The 24,747-nt window shown below is 36.7% G+C and overlaps 1 protein-coding gene and 6 non-coding genes across 7 annotated transcripts; 5 read left to right on the top strand and 2 right to left on the bottom strand.

The window, feature by feature from the left end:
• Positions 1–249: 249 nt before the first annotated feature.
• Positions 250–3,214, top strand: LOC128264853 (ubiquitin-conjugating enzyme E2 N). Its single transcript, XM_053000567.1, has 2 exons — positions 250–427; positions 2,045–3,214. Exon 2 carries the CDS (start codon positions 2,090–2,092, stop codon positions 2,543–2,545), a length of 456 nt encoding a protein of 151 aa, XP_052856527.1. The 5' UTR covers positions 250–427; positions 2,045–2,089; the 3' UTR covers positions 2,546–3,214.
• An 8,417-nt stretch (positions 3,215–11,631) lies between these two features.
• Trnar-ucg (transfer RNA arginine (anticodon UCG)) lies at positions 11,632–11,704 on the top strand. Its single transcript has one exon. It is a non-coding gene; the product is annotated as a tRNA-Arg (tRNA).
• Positions 11,705–11,862: 158 nt separating this feature from the next.
• On the top strand, positions 11,863–11,944 carry Trnas-cga (transfer RNA serine (anticodon CGA)). Its single transcript has one exon. It is a non-coding gene; the product is annotated as a tRNA-Ser (tRNA).
• Positions 11,945–12,414: 470 nt separating this feature from the next.
• Trnas-cga (transfer RNA serine (anticodon CGA)) lies at positions 12,415–12,496 on the top strand. Its single transcript has one exon. It is a non-coding gene; the product is annotated as a tRNA-Ser (tRNA).
• A 908-nt stretch (positions 12,497–13,404) lies between these two features.
• On the top strand, positions 13,405–13,477 carry Trnar-ucg (transfer RNA arginine (anticodon UCG)). Its single transcript has one exon. It is a non-coding gene; the product is annotated as a tRNA-Arg (tRNA).
• A 9,243-nt stretch (positions 13,478–22,720) lies between these two features.
• Positions 22,721–22,802, bottom strand: Trnas-aga (transfer RNA serine (anticodon AGA)). The gene has a single exon. It is a non-coding gene; the product is annotated as a tRNA-Ser (tRNA).
• Positions 22,803–23,243: 441 nt separating this feature from the next.
• Trnas-aga (transfer RNA serine (anticodon AGA)) lies at positions 23,244–23,325 on the bottom strand. The gene has a single exon. It is a non-coding gene; the product is annotated as a tRNA-Ser (tRNA).
• Positions 23,326–24,747: the final 1,422 nt, after the last annotated feature.

Raw genomic sequence — 24,747 nt, 5'->3', positions numbered from 1 at the left:
GCTAAGCGCTAGGGCTGTCGAGGCAAATTTGATTTTACTTATGCGAAAAATAAATATGCCTTGCTGAATATAAAAGAAGATCAAGAAGCAAAAGATTAATTTTCAAAAATCAAAGGAAATGTTTTAGATTTAATAAATTCACAGATTTAAGCAGTGAAAACGGCATTGATAAATCGGGTACACCAGCTACCGTAGCTCTGGCAACTCTGCCACTCTGACATTGCCGCTCACACGGACGCCACACAGACGCCGTTGGTCACACACACGCGCACACACACTGGCGAACGGCTACATTTTTTTCGAGTGTGTTCGACATTCATAATTTTTGTGGTGGAGCTGCCTGCAAAAATCCAAAATTTCAAGTAGCCAACAAATTATTGGCCGTAACTACAAATAAAAATTATCAGTAGCTTGGCGCCGTTTCGCTGTGAGTTCGTGTTTATACAAAAGTTTAATATTATACAGAACAATCGATGTTTTTATCCAAAAAAGTCGAATAAAAGAGCGACAAGCCTGAAAAAACAACAACAAAATGCAAGAGGAGCAAAAGAAGAAGAAGAATCGGAAAAAATTTAATATAAAATCGAAGAAGAACCAGAAAAAACCCGATAGATTATAATGTTAAAATTGATAAATGTAATGTGGGAGTGCTTGTGTATGTGTTTGTGTGCGAAAAACAAGAATTGTGCTATTGCTTCAAGTTTTTCGCCGTTTTTTTTTTGTTTAATTAAATTTGCCGAAAACGCGGCGTTTTTCTTTTTTTTTTGGCTTGCCCTCTTTGTCTTGCCCATTCGCATATTCTCTTTTTGCCTTTGTCTTTTTCGTGCGCGTTGTCTGCGTTTTGTCTGTGTGCGTGCGTGAGTGTTTCTGTGTGTGCGTGAGCAAAATTACCGACAGCAGAAAAAAAAAGAAAATCTTATTAGGTTTTTTTATACTTAAATTGCCAACATTATTGATTTTTCAAGTGCGAGGAATAGTATTCCCCCCCCCCCCCCCCCCCCCCCTTTCGCCCCATTTTTCGCTCTGCTTCTTCTTTATCTGCAGACTACGTGCATTTGTCACCCAAAAGGGAAATCAATAAATTTTAATACAACAAAAGCCGCACACTTGGAAAAATTTTATGATTAAATTAATACAATTACGCATTAAAGCACGGTATATGTACCTTTTGTTTTCTTTGTGGTTATTTTTGTAGTTTTTTTTTCGGTTTTATTGGTATAAAGAAATATCTAGAAACTTCCAATTTTAGTTTCCGTGTTATTGTTTGTTTGTCCTGGCTGTCTTTATTTGACTTGTTTTTCCAGTACGTCTAGGAAATGTCAACAGTTAAAGGAGCCGCAAGGTCATGATAAATGGGGTGTGAAATGTGGTAGCTTACACACAAAGAAAATCATTTAAAAAATTGTATTTTATCTGGAACTTTTTTTATACCGTTTACCTTTAAGGTTACATTGTTAAAGACTACATTTTTGCTTCCCAAAAATAACTTATATTTAAAATATAGTTATCGTAATTTTACCTAGGCACTTGTTACCAAGACGAGTTTCTTCACAGTCTATCTAGTTATGCAATCGATTTAGCATTAAAACATAATCAAACTAAATAGCAGATTTGAAATTCTTTTTGAACCACTAGGGAACTTTTCAAAAATTTTAATGTAGCAGTCAGAGTAGTAATGCAAAATTCTATAGCAAAACATACTAGAGGAAAGTGAAAGCCACGAATCAAAACTTAATCGATCAACTACCTTACCAAACACACACGACCTTGAAAAAGGAAACAAAAAATAATTTATTTTGATTTGAAAACTCGGTTTCCTTAAACAAAAATCAAATTAATTAAAATCAGCCATTTATTTCAGGCGAAGTAATTTTTAAATGCACTTCTGATACCAAAATTGGGCTTTAAATAATAAAGAAAAATGAATCATTTTGGGTATTGAGAAACATCGATTAAAATATTTGTTAACTTTAATTATAATTTCGCTCGTTCTATTGCTTTTTCTGACTCTCAACTCCTCTTGATTTTTGCATCTCGTTTGCAGCTTAACACCCAGTACACCCGAACAGAAAGTTGCCGCACCGGGAAAATGTCGAGCCTGCCACGTCGCATCATCAAGGAGACGCAGCGTCTGATGCAAGAGCCTGTGCCGGGAATCAATGCCATTCCCGATGAGAACAATGCACGATACTTCCATGTGATCGTGACCGGACCGAACGATTCGCCCTTCGAGGGCGGTGTATTCAAGCTGGAATTGTTCCTACCAGAGGATTATCCGATGTCGGCGCCCAAGGTGCGTTTCATCACGAAGATCTATCATCCGAACATCGATCGCTTGGGCCGCATCTGCCTGGACGTGCTCAAGGATAAGTGGAGTCCGGCGCTGCAGATCCGCACCATATTGCTATCGATCCAGGCCCTCCTCAGTGCACCCAATCCCGACGATCCTTTGGCCAACGATGTCGCCGAATTGTGGAAGGTCAACGAGGCGGAGGCCATTCGCAATGCCCGCGAATGGACCCAGAAATATGCCGTCGAAGACTGAACGCCCGAGGTCAGGAGGTGGGTCAGGAAGCGGATCCGTCAGTTGTATCGGCGATTTTCCAGAAAGTGGGTGCGCGACATGGACGGGCGGGTGGGGAAAACGCATACTTTAAAAACAACCAGAAAAAACCTAAAGCATGCGAAAGAAAACAATATAAAATAAGAAGAAAGATCGAAAGAAAGAAAAAAAAATTATTAAACAAAACAATACTTTTTTTTTCGAACCTTCTGGGGCGGGATATACATAATATATATATATATTTTTTTCAACCAATCGATCGGGGCGATCGGCAAAGGAGGAGAGATAACGAAAGCATTCTTTATGTAAGTCATATACAATACATGTATCCGAAAAAAAAAAAAAACAAAAACAAAAACAAAAAGTGAACACCCAGTAATTGGCTTTAATCATTTCTATTGATTTGTTCGAGGGGTCTGGTGTCTATATGCATACAGCCGTATATATTTATATGTCTAATTGAAATAACCAACCCATAAACATTAACATCGGATAATTAATCAATTGGAATGGAAACTAGAAAGGGGTTTTGATTTTTTCTTAGCTTGTCTCTGAAAACTCTGGTTGATCTTCTGTTCAGAATAGAGTGCTTTGATTGTATAATTTTCAATGTTGAAATAAATTTTAGATGTGATCGTCAACTTTGTAAAATTTGTATTTTTCTTAATGAGCAGAGAGTTTACCATTTCGATTGATACTTGAGCTTTGCCTGGGTTGTGTCAAATTCCCTTTGACAAACAAAAACTGGTTTTACTCGAAAACAATTTTTTTTAACCAAACAAAGAAGCCTTTAAGCTATTAGTAATTTTTGAAAAAACATTAAAAATATGATAAAAAAAAAAAAATAAATAAATAAAAAAAGTGCATACACTATATATATTTATACAAAACATAACAGTAGTGGCTTGATTGCGTGAACTTTTCAAGAGCAGTTCTCAACAACACTTGTGTACAGTAATTAACTTGTTTTCACCCAAAATCACTCAAGGAAAATCCGAATAACAATAGCAACAGAAAAGCAAACATAAATCAAAGAATAAACATGAATACAAAATCAAGAAAATATCAAATTCTTTTTTTTTTATTTAAATTATTTTTTTTTCTAAGAAAAAATAAATAAGAAAATAAAAAAGTAAATAAAAATAATAAAAAAATAAAAGATATGTTTTATTTAAATTGGGATTTTAAAATCACATGGGAATGGTTATTACTATTTGTTAAATACTATTATATTAAAAAAAGCTTTTAACATTTTAATTTAATAATAGTTACCTTATTTTGATTTTATTGTTTTCTACATAATTGTAACTTTAACAATTGTGTTATTTCAATGTATTAAACATATGATTTTTGAACATGAAGGATAGTTAGGCGACCTGCCATTTGCTTAAATAACTATAGATTTGAAAAGAATACAAATTTCCTAAAGATGTCCGAATATAAAAGCCAAAATTGTGTTTACTTGTCGTGGACTGCAGTTGTCAATCATTTCGCTTGGGGCTTTGGAATTGGATTTTTCTCCGTTGGCAGGCCTCCCACTAATTCCGGCTTAACCCTTTGCTGCCCCCTGTCCACTGGGGAGGCCCCTATGGATACGGCATTGGGAAAAACTGCTGAACTGCCGTTCAGCTCTTCTCTATTTCTCATGGTCTTATCCTGTGAGCGAGTGTGTGCTGCTGCTGCTGCTGGCCACTCCCCCCGAAAAAAAGCGAACCAGGACCTTTTTCCCGCCTCTGATTGGGTGCTCTTCGCTCGCATATAACGTATATATCTGGTTCTGGCGATTTCGAGGCCCCTGACCAACAAATGTCGAACCTAAAGGAATTTTTTCCCTCTGGTTTTTATTATATTTTCTGCTTTTTTTTTTTTTTTGTATTATTTTTATCATTTTTTTTTTTTTTTGCTGCCGGTGTTGTGTGCTCCGTTTTTTAGTTTGTGTCGATTTTGTTTTTCCGGTAAATGGGGTGGCAGTGGGTGGTTTTCCCGGAATGAAGAAAAACGCATATGCAAAATGCGATGTTTGAGTGTCTGTGTGCTCGAGAATTTTTATCGGCAGCTTCATTGTGTGTTGTCGGCCAGACAAAAAGATGGAAAAATAGGTGGTAAACGGAAGAAAATGCTGTGTGAGTGGACTGGTGGTCAGGCCATAACTATGGCTATTAATCGTTACAAGTGGCTTCTCTACCAACTGTCAACTGTCTCTATCTCACCGCCATTCCCTTCTCTTTCCAACGAGCTGTCCCAAAAATTCAAAATTCTTTGAGTTATTTTTTTTAGTAATTGGATCCAATAAATTTTTTTTTACGATTACAATGACTTCTTAAATTTTTAGTTGATGATTTATATGAAAATTAATATTTTCTCATGAAGTCTTATTGTTTTCTAATTTGTGAGTATTTTTTGTATTCATTTACCGAATAACTAGTTAGATCACGACACACATCACTTAATATTCCGTAAAAAACTCCAGTTCTGTTGAAATTGTGGAACAAGTTTTACCAACTTAGTAACGTCTTAATTAACCCAATTACCAAGTCCTGAAAATTCTTTCAACTCGGAACAGTGTTGTGCGATTGTAGTGAATCTTTGGTACAGTCCATCCCAGAGGACTTTTAAGTGCACCTCGTGCTGCAGATCGCCTTCTCGCTTGCACGTTAAATGCGCCATTTTTGTTTGAAAGCTAATCGAAATAGGGCGTACAGCCTAGCTCCGAAAAATACCCGCACACACATGTCGTATACGTAATGTAATGCAATGTCCAGAAGTACAGTCAACACCCAAAAAGACCAAAGCGCACAAACACACACCCACAGAGCTTGAGAGAGAGTGAGAGAGAGATAGAGAGGGAGTGTGTGAGTGGGAGTGAGAGTGAGAGTGAGAGGGAGCTGCCACTCGCATCGCATTCAGCAAAACATCATCAAAATTGTAAAAATAAACAAAAGCCAACATGCATAAAACCAATTTCCATTAAGGCCAACACACACGACGCACACACGCACATGCAACTCTGTGTGTGCACTACTGCTGTCCCACTCGGCCACGCTTTTCCTCTCTCTTTCTGCTTCCTTTTTTGGCCTGTCCATTGCAGCATTGAACAAAGTTTCGGGCTTAGATGGTGTTTTTTTTTTATTTTTTTTATTTGTTTATTTTTTTTTTTTTTTTTATGGTGTGTGAGGGAGGGAGTGGTGTAACTGGACTTTGGTCTCTGGGTCTGCCTACGGCCACCGAAAAATCCTTAAAAATAAAAGATAGACGGGGAAGGATGAACGAGCGGGGGGCTTGTGAGTGAGCTGTATCCTTAATTGATATCGCAGCAAGGAATTTCTCTGCCACCCACTCAGGAATAAAAGGGAAAAATCCAAAAAGGAAAGACCCGGCTTCGGACAGGATGAGCTCTGTGCGCCATGTCCAGTGATGGAAAGTATCCTGTAAGTTGTACCTAAGTGTAAATTAGTAAACCAAAAGAGTACCCAAATTTTAGGTACGCATTTTGAAAATTGTCTAAAGGTAAAGTATTCAAAGTTTCCAAACACACCTCTCCTAAATTTCAACAAAAAGTTGCATGTGTTCTTAAAAATAATTTTAATAGTCAATATATAAAACTATTTCGAAATTTCTGATTTAGGTCACAGTTAATTGAAAAAAAAAGTTATTTTCCTGCAATTTTTTGTTTTCAAAAAGTACTTATTGATGTCATTTTGTAATCTTAATTATTAAAGTAAACCAGAATGAATAGTATGAATAAGTATGAAAAATTATTTTTAAAATATTATTTGCACTTTACGAAGGTCGAAGGATTTTTACCTTTCCCATCACTGGCTATTGCTATCTCTTTGGGTTTTTAGTCATGGGTACAGAGGTGGAGGACTTAAACACACACGCATGCAATGGGCGGGAATGGGTGATGTTTTTGGGGGCTTGGGTGGCACTGCAAACGCAACGAGGATACTGCATGCGATAGGTCGGAAATTTTCTGCCGAGCTCGCAATCAACTCTTTGGACTAGAACTAGGAGATATAACCCCACCAACCCAACCTCCTCCTTAACTTTTCGTGGCGGCGCACCTGCAACACGAATGTGCAAGGGGGGCTGCAAAATGGCGAAGGTGGGGGGGGGGGGGGGGGGGGGGTTGGTGGAATGTTCTGAGGGTTGTGTGCAGGACGCAGTAAAATGGCGGCATCCCAGGCCTTTGGGCTTGGCCAAAGTCCATGTGTGCTTGTGTGCGTGTCTCGAAACCCCCTAACCCCCCCTCCATCGGAACCCCTCTGCATCAACCGCCACTCCTGCCTTTGTGTCTGTGTGCGTTTCCATTTTGCCATCCATTTTGCCACCCACACGCCACCCCCAATGCTCCTTTTTGTTTTGGCTCTGGCTTTGGTAGGCACCACCTACTCGGTAGACCCCTTAACCACCCACCCCCTCCCCCCTTAAGACCCACCCATGGCCCGAAAAGCGAGGCGAAACTGAAGTTCATGCAACTTAGGTCTAGGGATGTCTGTCTCTATTCGAGTGTGTGTGTGTTTCGGGTGGGTGTTTCGGTGCGTTGCATGTCTGCCCACATACACACATTTAATACATATAAGTATGGACATATAGATAGTTGTACAGTGCGTCCTCTTCGTATATACATATACTTCTAAATCGTAATAAAACTAATTTATTTGATAAAAATAAATCTTTGACCCAAAATCACCAAGCATTTATGTTTGACAATATAGGTTTTAATATAAATAGTTAGGTCTATATTTATAAGCCATATGGTATACAAAATCAAATTAATAAAATCATTGTAATAGTTGTACAATAATTATGAGCCATATGATATAGAATAATATATAACAGAGTCGATCTTTCAATAAACAATATGTACGTTTCTGGGAAATTCGAGATTATGTGAATTAGCAGAAACCTAGGGAAATTCAAATTAAATGGTGAGAGTGGAAAACAGGTCTGCGCCTGTCACAACTGTCTTGCACTGTAGGCATGTACAGGAGGTTGCATTTACTGATATGTGCGCACATAGTCAATGAATGGCCGCAATGCCCTGTCCTGTCCATCTTCTCATGTTTGTTTCCCCTGATGGCAGCCTATGGAAAGTTTTGCGGGAATTAAGTTAACAAAACACACTTGAGTGTTTATATAAACAGGCAAATATCCATCAGCATTGGAATCTGGTAATGTTTGAGCTTGGCAACTTTACATTAATTGGAACTTTAACTATCTATTTTTGTTTTAGTTTTTATGTTAATTGCCCTGAGTTCATAACTTTAACTTTTTGTTTTTCCAAAAGATGCAGTTTTCACTCAATGGATATTTTAAAATCGTTTAGAAGTATTTTAAAAGAGAGCTGTGAAAAATCCAGGATAGATATATATGGCTTACTATTTTTAATTTACTCACCTAAAGGACTTTGAAACATAAGCTCACGCTTGTAATATTTATTAGTATTAGGATTTAATATTTAAGAATTCCAAGTCCGCTTTCTTGTTGTTGTTTGTTGTTTTCTATACATTTTTTTGTATAACCATTATTATTCTGTTGGTATTTTACTCTACTATCCCCATCTTGTTTTTTTTTACGCTCTGGGGATTGCTTGACGTTGACGATGACGACGACCAAAAAAGTGGACGTGGACGACCGCCTACGAAACACGCCTATTGTTGCCACCTCCCACACACAGACACATGTACACATATTGATGCATACACAGACGGAGAACACTCGAACATTTGCTTCGCATGTGGCCCTGGCAACCCTTTCAAAAAAGGGACTTTTTTTTGTGGCAGTGTGTGTCGTCACACAGTAAAAAAAACATAGCAATATTATATGATCTTTTGGCCTCATTGGATTTGTTACTGTAAAATAAATTTAACCAAAACGTTTATTATTTGTAATAAAATACAAATTTCTTGATTTAATGAAGTTAAAGACAATAAAAATATCAAAAAATATACATATATGTAAGAACCAAATCGGTTTAATCCTGTTGTCTAAGTACATTTTTTCAAGATCATTTCCTACAAAAACATAATTCAAGAAATGGTTTGGTCGCCAGTTTTCTATAGTTTTCTGATATTTTGTCCAGTTTTCTATAGTTTTCTGATATTTTGTCCGTGTAGGGCTGTGGTATTTGAATGGGGTTGGGAACCCTGGTTTTTGGGCCGGACCGGACCCAACTTAACCGACAACGACGCTTTGGGCGCATTTCGCTTAACGTTTTTCAAGCAGAAAATCGATAAGTGCGCACGTACAGGAACATATATAGAATATATGCCCGCACACAGATACGTATATATATATATATATATATATATATATATATATAAATATATATAGCCAAGCATATCCCATTGCACAGGGCATGTACACCACGTGAGTGTGTGCGAGTGTGTGGGCAACACAACATCATGCGTCGTAGGCCAGAGATGGTTTTCAGTTTTCCCCAACTGCAAATGGATGAGAAACAGTCGAAAGAGAGCCGTTCGGCGTGGAAAGTAGTGAAAGGGGGGGACGGTAGTGGGGGTGGAGCCATAGTGCAGCTGGAAAAATGGCCAAGCGGGGGGTGTAGGGTTAGTTAGAAATCCCTACGTGCGCTTTGCTGTTTCATCAATTATTTATTTCGGTTTTGTGCCACTGGACACACACGGGAGTGGTGGTGTTGGTGGTGGCAGTGGTTGAGCGGTGGAGCATTGGGAACCTGGAATATTAAGGACAAAGCCCACCACGGTGCCAGGGTTGCCACCCTCGAAAGTTGCGCGCTACATACAAACAACATTTACCATATTGTTTACTCGACTGTTTCCATCAAATATTCAGGGATCAATTGAAGCGGAATATGCTTCAGTTTCTTACATAATTTATCAGGCTTCAAGGCCCTCTTAGAAATGGTATAATAATTGTTTCTTGGGGAAGGGACAAGTTATCACGAAATATTACTCATTATCGAATCTTAAAAAGTTACCTATTGTCAACCCAAATTACGAAGCCTTTTAAAAATAGTCTAATAATTGTTATACAACTGTTCTTGATATGTTGGAATATGGGTTATAAATAGTTATTAATCCGTTCAATATATGTATATACAAGACACATACACAGCATAAGTTCGTTGCATACCTTCAAGTACTATTTTCTTTTCTACTTTAAAACTATGTTTAAGGAGGAAGAAAATGCAGACGAACATTAATCATGGATTCGGGGAATTAGTGAGGGAGGTGAAAGGTAGGCACGAGTGGGGGGCAGTCCACCTACCGCAGTTGGTTTAGGGGATTTTGACCAGGCCGAAAACGAGCGGCATTGTTACCTCAACCTCAACCATCAATAATAACGCAATGTGGCAATGGGCAAGGCACCGGGAGCTGACAGAATTAGTTGCAAAAATTTATTTATGACTCTTTGTTGGCCGGGCATTGTTACCTGCCTCCTGACGCCCACCGACCAACTCCCAACCCCGCCAAGACCCCCCTACCCCCCACTCACCTGTGCTGATTTATGGCGCCCCGATAGTGCTGCCAATAATTGGGCATAGAAGCGGCAGCGGGAACTTTTGTCTCCATCCCAAAGTTTAGTTTACATTGGCTACATTTTTAGCTGCCTGCGCTCAAAGAAAACCCCAATATAATTGGCAATCGTCTTGAAACATAGTCTTTATTTTTATTCATAGTCTCTTTATATATTATATGATCCCCAAAGCGTTGGTACATCTTTTAATCTGAAAAAAAAAAACTTGAGTTCCAAACTATGTTTTAGAAATCAGTTACATTTTTTAAATTAAAAATTTTTTTTATTAAGAAAACATATTTATATATTTAAAGAGATTGGCAAGCAATCTCGAATTCTGGTTTAATTTAATATAGTGGTTTAAATAAAACCTTGGACTCCTAAAGGAATTCGAAATAAATTAAATTGTTTTTAGTGTGTCCATTTTTTTTGGGTTTGTCATGGCCATGGCAGAAATCTCATTAAGTTTTACATGCAACGAACAACCGACATGCAAACTGCATTCGGAGCAGAGGAGGGGAATCCCCTCGAGAGCCAACTTCGGTTGCCAAGTGCGTGGCAAGACAGAGCGAGAGGATGGCAGAGTGCGAGGGAGAGCGCGAGAGAGGCGAGGCTGATTAGCATATTACCATGTAATTAGATAGTTTGTAATTAATTTTAATTGTAACCGACTTCGCTTCCACACTCGCCAAGTTCCATACCGAAACGAAAACGAAATAGAAAAACAAAACAACGAAAAAAAAAAAAAAATTCTTTCGACCTTTCCCAAGCCCACAGAAAATAAGCGACGGCATTATCATCTCCACATTACATGTGTAATTTAAACACCCAAGATAGGATAAAGCTTTCAAAAAAATTCATGTTTTTATTATTTTTCAAGTTAAAGTAAATAAAATGGACATGAAAACAGGTAAGAAACGCAATTTCATAGAAACGCAGGCCGAAAAAAACAACCAAGGTAACTAAAAAACATAAAATGCGTTTGCCGCAGACACAAATTATCGATCCAAGAACCAGCATTACACAAACACGCACACAGGCGAAATTAAGCAGCCCCAAAAAGTAAAACACTTGACTAAAACCTCCCAAAAAAGTTGAAGTTCAGGGGGTGGAGTGGGTGATCAATAGGCAAGGAAATTCTCGTTGCTGCAACTTTTTCTTTAAGTTGTTCTTGATAAAACAATCATGACCTAACACAATATGGTCAAAAATAAGCTGGCCAATTGTTCGGTCTCATTCTGTTACAAAAACAGGGCCATTGCTCCTTTGGATGACGTAAATAGATTGCTTTTCGATTGGATATAATGTAATATGGTATTTTGTCTCTGAATAATATAAAAAATATTTCATTCACTTTCCATAAAAAATTTTTAAATGGAACCGCAAGTGGTATTTGAACTTGCGACCTTTAGTGCTCTATAGCCTAGCACCCACCCCTTTCCACACTTTTACCCGCTTTCTCCCGCTCTCTTCTGCTCTCCATAGTTTTCGTTCTCGCAAATGTTCTCACTCCAGGTTCTCTCGGGGCTCGCTCTTAATATTTGCTGTTAGTTCGCCATGTTTCAACTGACCGTGTGGCCTAATGGATAAGGCGTCGGACTTCGGATCCGAAGATTGCAGGTTCGAGTCCTGTCACGGTCGACACTTAATTTTTTTTTTTTCTTTTATAATCTTTTTTTTTGATCTATGTAAATAAGAGGTGTTTATTACTTTAGCAAATATGCTGCAAAAGATATGCAACTTATTCTCTGAGTAGCCAGAATCTTAAGTAGCTAATTGGGCACGGCATGTAGCATGGAGCAGTCGTGGCCGAGTGGTTAAGGCGTCTGACTCGAAATCAGATTCCCTCTGGGAGCGTAGGTTCGAATCCTACCGGCTGCGTAAAGATGTACTTTTTTGTTTTCGCTTTAATTAATCAATTAATTTTATAAAAACTACTTTATTTTGTCTTTAAATGGTTTGTGCTGTTAAAATTTTAAAATGTTTGGAAGAACATTAAATCGAATATATATGGAACAAAAAGCAGAGTTCTGATTACATTTTGATGGATAAAGCTTTTTCTCAAATTATTTTGTCATTTAGGCAATTTATTAAATAAAAAAAGGACAATTTTTAAGTTGTAGGAAAAACCTTTTTAAAACTGTTACCTAATAAAATTAATACTATATAATTGTATATACATAGTTACCTTTTTTTTAATTTCTCTTTAAATCTATTAATAAATGTAAAACTTTGCTGAAGAAAATAGTTTGGCTTTAAATTATTGTTAATATTAGTTATGAATATATCAACCTTTGGACCTGCAATTTGCAAAAAGTCCGGGACATTATTTGGCACTCGATCGGCAAGAAGCAGTCGTGGCCGAGTGGTTAAGGCGTCTGACTCGAAATCAGATTCCCTCTGGGAGCGTAGGTTCGAATCCTACCGGCTGCGTAAAGTTCTTTTTAGCTGAAAATACTAATCTATAGTTGTAATATACACAGTTTTTCTTTCTCTCTCTCTCTAACTTTAATTTGATAATTATTTCCTGTCAAATGAATCGCTTTATTTTTGCCAAAAAAATTATTATGAAATTTCGCAATTTAATCTTATTTTGCTCTCAAGCGACCGCATCATTTTTTGCTTAACCTATTTGTCTGGCGTTGCGTAGACCTCACGCAGATACACACCAACACCACCAGACACGCACAAAATTATTTACATTTGCTGCCGACGAGTTCGTTGAACCTTTGACAACCTTTTTTCGGTCTGTTCCTCGGCATTTATTTTTGTATAAATTCCTTTTTTTTTCGGCTGGCTTTCCTTTACTTTCGTTTGCCCTTCCGTCTGGCATGGTTGTGTGCGTATATCATCTCCTCTCCCCTGTCCCCCCCAAAAAAAAGGCTCAAAATGTGTCCTGTCCTGTCTGGTGTCGTTGGTCCTTGGTCCTTTCGCAACATTGGCGTCGTTGGTTTTGCTGTTGCCGCTGCTGTTTTTGCTTATCATTGCGGTTTGTGTCCCAGGGTGTCCCTTTGGACTTGCCTTCAGACTTTAGACCTCCTCCTGCCCCGTCATCCGATGATGGTGGACAGTTTTTGGAAATTAAATGCATATATATATATATATATATATATATATATATATATATATGCATATGTCTTACAACTTATGTATATTGACCTTAACATTAGGATTTTGAACATTACCTTTCGTAGAAAACTTAAATGTATATTATTGAATAAATATTTAAGTTGTATTTTTGTTGTTGTTAGAGTTACAATAGATATGTCCCAAACTATTTTCTTAAATAAAACATTTTGCTTTAACATATGTTTGTAATTTGGGATGCGGGTTGCGTAACTGACCGTGTGGCCTAATGGATAAGGCGTCGGACTTCGGATCCGAAGATTGCAGGTTCGAGTCCTGTCACGGTCGAAAACTATTTTATTTTGTTATATTTAGTTACTTGTGCTTCGTAAGTGCTATAAAGCAATACTTTTGGAAACCCCAGCGATTCGCTTTTTTTGTTACCATAGAGAGGTAAGCAGCAATCCCGGCCAATTGGCATACTCAATTGAAAGATTTATTGGACTTTTACATGGGTCGCCCATGGACGAATCAACATGTGGCTGCCATCATGAGAAGCCCAACTTTGTCCGCTGGCTCCTGTTTCCAGTTGTTGCACTGAAAACAAATCATTTTAACTTTAACATTTAAACAATTTTAATTTTTCCATCTTTCATACTTTAGCACGAATAAATTATACTTTTTATATATATCATCTAGCTTTTAAAATGTGTTGCGATTTTGAATTTTTTAATAAATAAAATAAAATAAAATTGAAAGCCAGATTGGACTGTATTTTTTTAGGTTGAGCAAGGACGGGCTCTTAAAATATGACTACAAAATTAGTTAAATCTATTAGAGTTAGAATATATATTTACAAATGTTTAACAATGACTTTAGGTTAATTTCAATAGCAAATAATCAAATGAATTAAGCTATAACTAAATAACCAACTATCATCTATACAAATAGTTGGTACTCGACATAAATATTGGTTTTAACGAAAGGCAACACGTTCTATTAATATTTGTTAGATTTAAATTTTGTTAGATAATTATTTTGGCTGATATCAAATGCGTATTGTTTTGCAAGCTTATTATTTTATCAGTGTAGTTGCTAGTGTCGCTGTTGCTGCAATTGTTGCTGCTGCTGTTGCTGCTGCTGTTGCTAGTTGCAATAGCTATATTTTTTTTTTTGTCAGCGAGCAGACAGAGGAGCAAGTTTTTAGCAACGAGAACGACACGCGGAGGAACAAGCTGGTCTACAAAGTGGAGGACGAGTCTGCAATTTATGTGGAGGTCCGCCGTCCAATGTCCGTCGTCCGAGGTCCAAGAGATCCGAGGGCCCACAGTCGGCTTAGCATAATAAACGTCAGAATTAATTGGATTTTAATTGTCTGTTAAGCGCTGAAATTAAGTGCAGCCAAACTAGATTGCCGGCCAGGCGGCTGCAGCGGTGGCAGCGGTGGCGGTGGGCGGTGGGCGGTGTTTTGGCGGAAAATGTATTGCCAACTCGTTGCTGACTGCTTTATTCAGCCGACTTCTGCCATGAATGGTCCCCCCTTTTATTCGGCCCGATACGATACCGATCTTAACAATGCTCAACCAAGCGACACACAGCACACATATGAAGATTATTTGCATGTCTCCGTTCTGGTGGTCGTTTGTCCAACTCCAACTCCAGCTCCATCTCCATCTTAAGTTGAAAATCCCAATCCAACTCCAGCTTCGATCCCAATTCCGATTCCGACTTTGGGCCTTGATGCCGCCGATTGCCCATCTTTTATTGGCTGACACAGGGGGGCATCTATGATTAGAAAACACATCACAAATTAAAAAGACATTTAAGAAAAGCTTTTTGTTGGCCAAAATAAATTATTTTGATTAGGTTTTTTCATTCATATTTAGAGTAAAACATTCTTGTTGAAAAAAATAAAGGTTTGAAAGATCTTTTAAAGTGAATTATCCTTGAAAATATCCTTGACATATTCTGGATCCGTGAGTGTTGCTAGCAACATGTTGCCAATCGATGGAACCAAATTCCATTTTAAGACGCCTCAAACGTCAAAGAAAACTGAAGGAAAAAACAAACAAAAAACGAAACGAACAGCGAAAGGCGAAAGGCGACGCACGAAACCGTTCAATGAACTTTGGCCGCGGGCGGAAGGAAGATGGGGGACCCCACTGCGTATACGCAATGCCCGGGATGTCAGGACATCAGCTGTTGGCGCTGCAGGTCGAGAGACCCCAGAGCCAAGACGCAGGACTCGGCGCATTTTGATTTACGCCCAATGGCCAAAGAAGCAGAAGCCGAAGAACCGAACCGAAGACGAGCGGCAAAAGGTTGAAAAAAGTTCAATGCACCCCGATGACGTTAGGGATAATCCGGCAGGACTCAGGACTCAGGACTCAGGACTCAGGACTGAGGACACAGGATTGTCTTTCTGTGTGTGCGTTAGTCAGTGTGTATGGACACGCACACGTGCCCCTACAGAATAACAAAAATTATACTATTAGTTGGCAACAAAAAAAAGTCATACTTCTTCATCATTTGTAAAGAAAAATATAAATTAATAAAATGGAATTAATCAAATATTTGTTTTTTTTTATATTAAAAGATTAATTTTTTTAACTGAAATAAAAATGGTAAATATTAAAATTTAACATCATTGAAAGACAATTTTCCTTTACTTTTTAAGAACACTTAAATAAACCAACAATTGTCGACTTGTAGCTTTAATTATCATCCAAAATGTTATATAATGTATTTTTATTTTGTCAAATTCAAATTCAAATGCCAAATTCAAATACATTTACCTATTTAAATAAATAATTTTTGCTGTGCAGGATCCCGGATCCTGAACGCATCCTGCGGAGGGCCATTGGCTTTTTGGGCTTCGCCGGCGCGTCGGCAGTTTCGGCGTCTTCGTAGGGCTTCGGACTTTTCGGCTCGCCGGCTTTTATTTTATGCCATTCCATTTTCGGGTGTCAATGTCCTGCGTGCTGTGTTTGTATCTGTATCTGTGTGTGTGTGTGCTTGTGTGTGTGTGTGTGTGTGTGTGTGTGTATGTGGCATGTGTCCTGCAGCGCTGAGCGAGAAAATAACCAAAAAAAAAAAAAAAGGAAAGAAAGTACTCGATTCGCGCTGCGTTCTGCGTTACGCTCGTCACATTTTATTAGCCCGTTTGCAGGCTGCAGGACATTGAACGTCTGTCTCCCTGCGCGAGTCCTTTGTGTCGCAATAAATAACACACACATCAGTGTGTGTTTGTGTGGGCCTTCCCCGCTTATTTTTGTTTGCTTCGGCTGCTTTTTATTTGTGCTCTTTTTATTTTTGGGTTTAGATGTTGTAGGTGCATTGAACTGCAGGCCGCCTCCTTGACGGTCTTTAATTTTTTTTTGGGGTAGGGGGTGCGTTTTGAGCCTGAAGTCAACGGGACATATTTCCATATACCCTCTCCATTGAGTGGTAAAATAAATAGATTTTATTGAAATTTAGCAAAATGGTTTGATTAGTACATTTTTTAAAAATTTCTCAAAAGTTTTTTAAGCTTCATAGAGAGTGATTTATTTTTAGCCTTATACCTTGACAGCTTTTTTTTAAGTAAAACAGTAATAACAAATAGAATTTTCACATTTTGTTGGCCTTACAAAATTTGAAATATAATTTTATATTATGCTTTCTTCTTTTGAAAATAATTAAAACTTAAAACTTATACAAATTTTGGTTCGAAGGTATTTATTTTAAGTTTAATAAAAAATATGAAAATATATTTTATTATTGAATCAACTAAATTATCTTAGTGCTTTTGTTTTTTTTTCCTAGTTTGATATAAAATAAGCATTTAAAAAATAAGCATTCCAAAGTCTAAATAGGGTATATATTATTCGTGTAGATCTTCGAAATGCCGCCAAAGGTTTTTGTGTGCGAGGCAGTTTTTTGGTCAAACAATGGGTCGCGGTTATATCCCCCATATATCCCGATGCACCGTTATCCAGGACCTCTTTCGGATTAGGGCCTTGACAATTGCGAGGGCGAAAACGTTAAGGGTTAAGGGTTAAGGGTTAAGGGTTAAGGGATCAGGGTTGGAGGCAGCTGGCTTCCTCTAACGGGAACACTTAACCCTAAGCACATTTTCGGCGTTTCTTTTCTTTTGTGTGCGCTGCGCTGCACTTTGTTTTTTACATTTCTTATTATTTTTTTTTTTTTTTTTGGGAGGGCGCTAATGATGATGAAGCGGCCAGGGGCGGGCGGATAAAGGGGCGGCGGCGGGGGCGTTTGCAACAACTGGCAACTGTCTCCTTGATGCGTCCTTCAGGAGCTCTCTGGCGCATGACTTTTGCCTTCTTCTGCTGCCAACTTCTGATGCAAGACACAAAAATTCAAAACAAAAACCAAGAAAAAATACTGCGTTATTTTCTCCTTATTCTCTCCCCCCTTTCTTTTTCTTTTTTTTTTATTATTATTATATATCTTTTTTTTTGCATTTTTTTTTTGTAGAAGAAGCAGGCGACTTTGTCTATGCTGCAGAAGAATGCCTTTGGGGCATTTAGATAAAAAATACATGAAGGAGCCAAAGCCAAGCCAAAGGATACTAAAAACAGATGGGCAAAGGCTGTGTGGGGGAAGGGGGAAGATGGGGGGGCGTGACCGGGGGCGGCGGGTTTTCGACCAGGGGAGGCCTGCATATTGCACTTGAGAGCTCGACAACAACAAAATAACAAAAATAAAAAACACACAAAACAACAAAACAACAAAATATAAAAAAAAGAGTAACAACGGAAAATTGTGAAAAAATCACAAGACGCACATAAAAATGTGAGTGAAAAAAATGAAAGACCAGGAGGAGATGACAACAGAATTTTCCAAGGAAAAAAGGCAGCCACACGCTGGGGCATTTTCCTCCGCCGTTGTTGTCATTTGTTTGTTGTATTTTATAATTTATAGAATTATGCAAAAGGTTTTTTGGCAGAATCTCTCAGGTTGCTTCTCAAAAAAGCCCACTTGATGTTCAAATAGTATTGGAGGGACTAGGAAAGCACTGGTGTTGCAAATAGATCTTAGCCTTTTTTATGCAAAATAAATATCTAAATTTTATATATGTATTTAAATTAAACATGGTTTTGAAAGTTTTGAAAATAAATCGCTTTAGCGTGTGAAATTTTTTTTGTCTTGCAAAAGATTAGAGTGCATTATTTGAACAAACTAAACCAACACATACAACATATAGTTAAAAATGTTATTTGCTAGGAGCTGTATTATTTTAGATATATATATCTAAGCATTACTTAATGTGCTCTTACCTGAAATTGAAGATTCAGCCTTTTTTTCACATTTTGGTAGTCGTTTTCCCATATTTGAAATTTAATTGATAAATATATTTATAATTTATTTGGTTAAGATATTTGTTTTGCAGTAATTATAAATATAAATTGCTAAGGGTTACATCTTAACTCTGCAGTCTTAAGTAGAATTATAGCTTCCACATTTTTTGGTGACTTTTTAAGAACTCCTAATTCAATATTTAAGTATTTTTTGGAAAAAATTGTTTTTTTTTTATTTATTTTCGAATAAATATCCTTCAAGCTGAATGCAAATGTATCAAAATTTCATAGCCATCTGTGTTTTCCCTCCGTGTTATCCCATTCCCAGAAGGACGAACCCTTCAAGCCGAATAATACCCGACTCATATGAGTTGTCTACAAACTCAAACAGAGCCAACAATGTCGTCGCCTGGCTAATCTACAGCAATTTTTACGCTTTTCACAAGAAATCCGCAAAAAAATAAAGACGAAAGGGGGAAGATGATGGTGTCTCAAAAGAAAGAAAACTTTGGACTTTGAATGCTCGGGTATTTTCCTTTTCATCAGCTTAAAAGCCTGTTGAGGCAAGGAACCAGGGGGGCGGGGGGCGTGACAAAGTCGGGGCTAAAGGAGAATTATAAAAAGAATCCAATGATGATGAAAGATACATTTGTAGCGCACAGATACGCGTTACTTTTATTTTTTCGTATATTCTTTTTCTGAATGTGCATCTCAAAGATGCCGTCAGTGATTCTTCGCCCAACCTCCCATTTCCCTGACAGTTTTCCCCCTTTGTGTTTATTTTATTCTTTCCGCAGTGTCAACGCTTTGGGAGTCATCGCCTCATAATCCGTTATTAATTGCCCAACGACATGTTACCAGGGCCAAAAGACGGGGAATACGGCTAAGTTATCAAGGGGCTTGGCCAGTCGATAGATAAACCCAGTATATAAGCATAGAGAAAAACTCATAACATCGGTTCCATATTTCATTACTTAACTTTAAAATAACTTAATTTACCTAGGTTAACTTTTGAATAATGTTTGAGACTCTTCTTATGTATGATGAAATTGTGTATTAGTTGGTAATTTCTACAAAAATAACGATCAACTTATATACTTATATAAAAATGTAATAATTGATCCGTACAATAAAATGGCTGACTTGTTCATTTTATAATTTGATTTTATTTTGTGTTTTTAAAAACTAAAACTAAAGTGTCACCAGAAAATCCATTATAAAATAATATGATTTTATTCCCAATTGATCATAATTTTATTATCAGTGTGTGTGTATTTGTATCTATTGTCTGCACAACTTCATTCAGACAGCTCGAAAAAAAGTGTTGCGACTGCATCGACAAGTGTGTGTGTGTGTGTGTGTGTGTAAACATATCTGTCAGCTAGTGTATCCATATATATATATGTATATCTATATATATCGGTTTCTTCTGCGGCGTTGTTCTCTTACTTTCCTCCTTGTTCCGTAATTTATTTACTCAAAACACGCAAAATTATTTTATGCAAATGATTTCTCAACGTTTTCACTTGCCGGGTTGAGTCAGCTAACCATATACACCATATCCTCCCCCGATCCCGATCCCTTACCCAATTCCATAACCCCCGACATGCCAGTTTTGTAGTCTGCCATTTGGGGGCGTGGCCAGAGGGCAGGCGTTTAATTCTTTACTCACAGAGCGTGGTCAAAGGGGTAATATCCGACTCCATTTGGAGGGCATAACATTGCCCTTATTTTGTATTTCATTTACATAGTATAAAGTTTACTTAATAAATACAATTAAACTTTTAAGAAACAATTAAACTGGCATACTTTATTAACGTTGCTGAAATGAGAAAGTGAAAGTCTATACAATTTAAATTAGATAATTCCTTATATTTATTTTACTCAAATAAATAAATTTTCATACCAGTAGACTAAGATTTGAATTGTCCAAAAATTTGTATGTCAAGCTTGAAAAAAATCAAGAGTAAATGTATTTTACTATAAAATGTACTATAAAATTAAAACTTTTTTTATATGTCTTTTCATTAAAGTTTTATTTTGTATTATTTGAAAACATAAATTTACGTCCAAAAATAATCACATTAAATGTTTGTTAACGATCCTCAAAGTATTTAAACTAAAATATTATTATTAAACAAATACATGTAAATAAAGTGCAGTTTGTTTTAGAGTTTAAGCTTCATACAAGTGATTTACTTGTGGTTTTATTAAAAATGTAGTTAATAAGTAAATGGAATTTTGATTGATAATTCTAATGGGTGTCAGAATATTCCCGAGCTCATTAAGTTTTGAACTCGCTGGGAGTTCAAATGGCCTCAGATATATATGCCAGATATGTGAGCTTACTTCCCAGGGTCCCTCACTGATTCACTTTGGCCCACATTTGTCAACTGACGATTGCGGCATAATTACAGCAAAAACTCCGCTCGAATTGTGACAATTTCCAGGTATCGCAAAAGCATCGAAAGATGAATCGCGAGTTGCAGAAATACAATCGAATTAATGGAAAACAGAGCTCGGAGCTGAAACAATTTCGACATATTAGCAGCTTTGTCGAAGGGGGCGCTACGTAAAAGAAATTAATGGCGTGGCCAAAAGTGAAAATCTGCGACCAAAAGCGCCCGAAGAAGGTCAACAAAACTTGGGAGTTCGTGCGAAGTATCGCGGTGTATCTATCAGATACATAAATTAGATGGATGCGTCACCGTGTTCGCCGGCCGTTTGCAAATATTTTTTTTTGGTTTTTTTTTTTATTTTTTTTTTTTGCTTGCCGCTCACATAATTTTACATTCGATTTCCTCAATTAGCCGGCTCAGGAGCAGCTGTGCAAATTCTCGGTCTCGGTCTCGGTCTCAGTTTCGATTTAGGTTTTTTTTTTTCGCGTGCTGTATCTGTGCGATGAGCACCGCCAAAAGTCGATTAATCAACGCAGGCTTTTGGCCGAATTTGGGTCAAAGTCTCTCGTTTTTGCGGTCGTTTATCTCGCTCGAAACGGCGAAAAACCGAAATCAGTGCGAAAGATACGCGTATCTTAAATTTGCCTTTTTTCCGGCTATTTATGTACCCTGGTGCATGGTATCAAATAAAAGTTCTGGAGCTAAAATGGGAAAAAACTGATTTGCTTATTTAATACTTTCAGTTATAAAATTTTTTTTAAAAATTCTTAACAATATTCATATCATATTAACAATATCAAAATGATAGAAAAAGTGTGTCAATATTCGATTGAAGTTACAATTGATTCTATTTATTATACAATAGGTGAAAAGTAGATTTTATCACATTTTTTTTAACTGAATATCAAAGGTTGAAACATTTGTGGTCAAACAAATATATTTTTCGATTAGATTTTACATGTTGCTTAAAAGTGTTTAAATTATTTAATAATAAACTACATGAAAACGATAGGTTTCATATTTGCATACATTTTGACAACAATCGTGCAAATCCTGATTTGCTAATAAATAAATAATTTGATCTAATGTAAGGGTATTATGAACTCCTTCTCTTTTCTTGTGCTTAAGATTTTGCCATTTTGGCTTGATGCGTTGCTCTGATTTCTGTCGTCGATTTGCGCAAGTTGTCGTCGCTTGTTGCTTGTCTATCACTCACTTAGCATCTGGCAAATGTTCGGCGCGTTTTCTGGGGCCTTTTTCTACTTTTTTCTTGGTTTTGTTGGCCCAACTGCCTCTTGGGGCGGGTTCAATGGTCTCAAGAGTTCCTTGCCCCTCCGCAAGTCAAAGCCAATCTTGTAGTCTCAATTCTGCCTTTATTTTTGGCGATTTTAGTTGGGTTCAAGTCCCAGCGGGTGGCACTAGCTTAAACGCCTTTAAAATTCAATCAATATAAGGTTAATTACAGTGCCAATTCGATGTTCGCTTTTCTTTTTTGCACGCTGTAGCTGAAACTTTGCAAAGGTTGACCTTAAATAAGTTAAAAAAAAAACTATCCATTGAGAGTTACAAATATATTAACCAAAATATCAAAAGAAGTAAATTGCGATGTTAAAGATCTAATAACAAAATGATAAATAAACTTAAAACAAATTTTATTTTTGCATATTTTTTCTTTGTAAATGAAATCGAATATTAAAAATTGTCTTTACGTATGTTTTAATGTAAATCAGAATTTTTTTCCAGTGGTTATTTCTTTCTTTTCATTCCTTTCTTTTCAAATAACCTGTGTTGAATTGCTCAAAAATAACCATAGTTTTTTAGCGGGCTTAACATATTTGTATTTTTGTTTAGGATTTCAATAAATTCTTTTAAAAAAGTGTTTTGCTAACCGCAGCCGGTAGGATTCGAACCTACGCTCCCAGAGGGAATCTGATTTCTAGTCAGACGCCTTAACCGCTCGGCCACGACTGCTTGGCTAACAGCTTTGGCCCAAACACCCGCGTTTAGCGGCCCACAACCAATTGAAGCTATATATTAATACCAATCAAAAATTTACTATAAATGGATATATGTATCCATTTTTATTACAAAAGAACTAAATTATTTGAGTCATTTGATTTTCTTTTCTAAGCTTTTTTTCATTTTCTAATACAAATTTGAAGGTTTAAATAAATACAACTTAAGGGCTTTTAATTAAAAATCAATCAATTGGAACCCATTAGAAATGTAATAATTAAACAAGAAAATATTGTGTATATTGAATTTATCGGTAATAAGTAATTCTCAATAATGGCAAGGGTGTTTATGATTTGTTTAATACATTAAGTATATATTTTTTTAAAGATGTATAAATGATTATTTTGTTTTTAAACTCATTAAACTCTAGTAAAAAAAACAAAAACGCGTTATCACCGCAGCCGGTAGGATTCGAACCTACGCTCCCAGAGGGAATCTGATTTCTAGTCAGACGCCTTAACCGCTCGGCCACGACTGCTCAATGATCACCGATCGCCAAACTAGCGTGAAAACAAGTTTGGATCTTTTTGGGGATCGGGGCTCTATTTTTAGATGCAAGAAAGCTGAATAAATAAAGTGTTGACGATGATATTGGTTATCTGTCGAATTAAATTTGACGATCGTGTAATTTTTGTACGATTGTGCCGTTGAACTTGAAGTACTTGGTTTTCTAGATTATTTTAATTCACGAAAATCGTACATTTAAGTGTTCTGTATAGTTCTACACAAACTATAAATATATATAAAGATATATATATATATTCTTACTTTTATTTATTTTAAAATTTTGAACATAAATCAAAATTAATTAATTTCTTTGATTGTTTTAATTTGGGTAATTTGTTAATATAATTGACTGCTCAGGAATGAACAGATTACGAAGAACAACAATTTTTTCACTGAAAAATGATAAAAAAAAAATTAAAACAATCAATATGTTGGTTTAACAAGAAAAACTCCAAGACCTAAATTTAATAAAATTAATAAATTAAAAAATTAAATATAAAAATATATATATAGCGAAAAGTATTAATATTATTAAATCATTTAAATTTACGTTGCATAAAAAAACAACTTATGAATCAAGATGGAAATGATTACTCCAATTTTGTGGATGCCTTTATTAGTTTTGATGTTAGTTCCACAATTTGCACATAAGTTAGACAACCATATTTGTACAATTATCGGACGATCAGTAGACTTTCACAATCCCCAGCGTGTCCAAAAAATATATCAACATTTGTGATTACAAGGAAATTTTTTGGGTTTGGCCACCAGCAATCAGATCGCCATTGATACGACAAACAGAAATGGAGAAATATATTTTGTCTATAATTTATCATTGGAGTGTTTCAAGCAGTTTTCAGCAGATATCGGGCCCAGAAACATTAGATCTTATATGCTACGCAGAGAAATAGAAAGCAAGACAAGCCGAAATTAAAAACCTGCCAAATACAAATTAAGCTGGCGATGGGCAAAAAAGATTTTTGCAAACATCTTGACCTTTTTTGGTTCATTGACTTGGCTGCTCTGATTTTTTGGTTGTTGTTGTTGCTGATTTTTTTTTGTTTTTTTTTCTTTTGGCAACCCCCTTTAGTGAGCAGCTGCGCTTGTCTCTATAAACCTATCTATCCATCTAACTATCTATCAAATTTGCTTAAATTTTAATTTTTGTCTAACAAGATTTTCGGTTTTATTTTATTTTACTTTTGTCTTGGTGTTGGCACATAAAATTAATTAAAAATCATAAAAGAAAGCGCCGTTACAGGCGAGTGTCTCACTAGGCTGGCCTTCCAGGGGGTGGAGGGGTGTTAATGGGGCGGGGAAGGGGGGGAGGGGGCTTTTTTGGGGCTGCGCAGGTTCAATGTATCCGCTGGATACACGCACAAAGTTGACTCAA

Source organism: Drosophila gunungcola, unplaced genomic scaffold (genome assembly GCF_025200985.1).
Source record: "Drosophila gunungcola strain Sukarami unplaced genomic scaffold, Dgunungcola_SK_2 000081F, whole genome shotgun sequence".
Lineage (NCBI taxonomy): Eukaryota > Metazoa > Arthropoda > Insecta > Diptera > Drosophilidae > Drosophila > Drosophila gunungcola.
The sequence above is the reverse complement of the archived record's forward strand: the minus strand, read 5'-3'. Positions and strand labels throughout refer to the sequence as shown.

Bases quoted from the DNA above. Each gene is read 5' to 3' on its own strand.
- LOC128264853 (XM_053000567.1), top strand. From the start codon at position 2,090: ATGTCGAGCCTGCCACGTCGCATCATCAAGGAGACGCAGCGTCTGATG.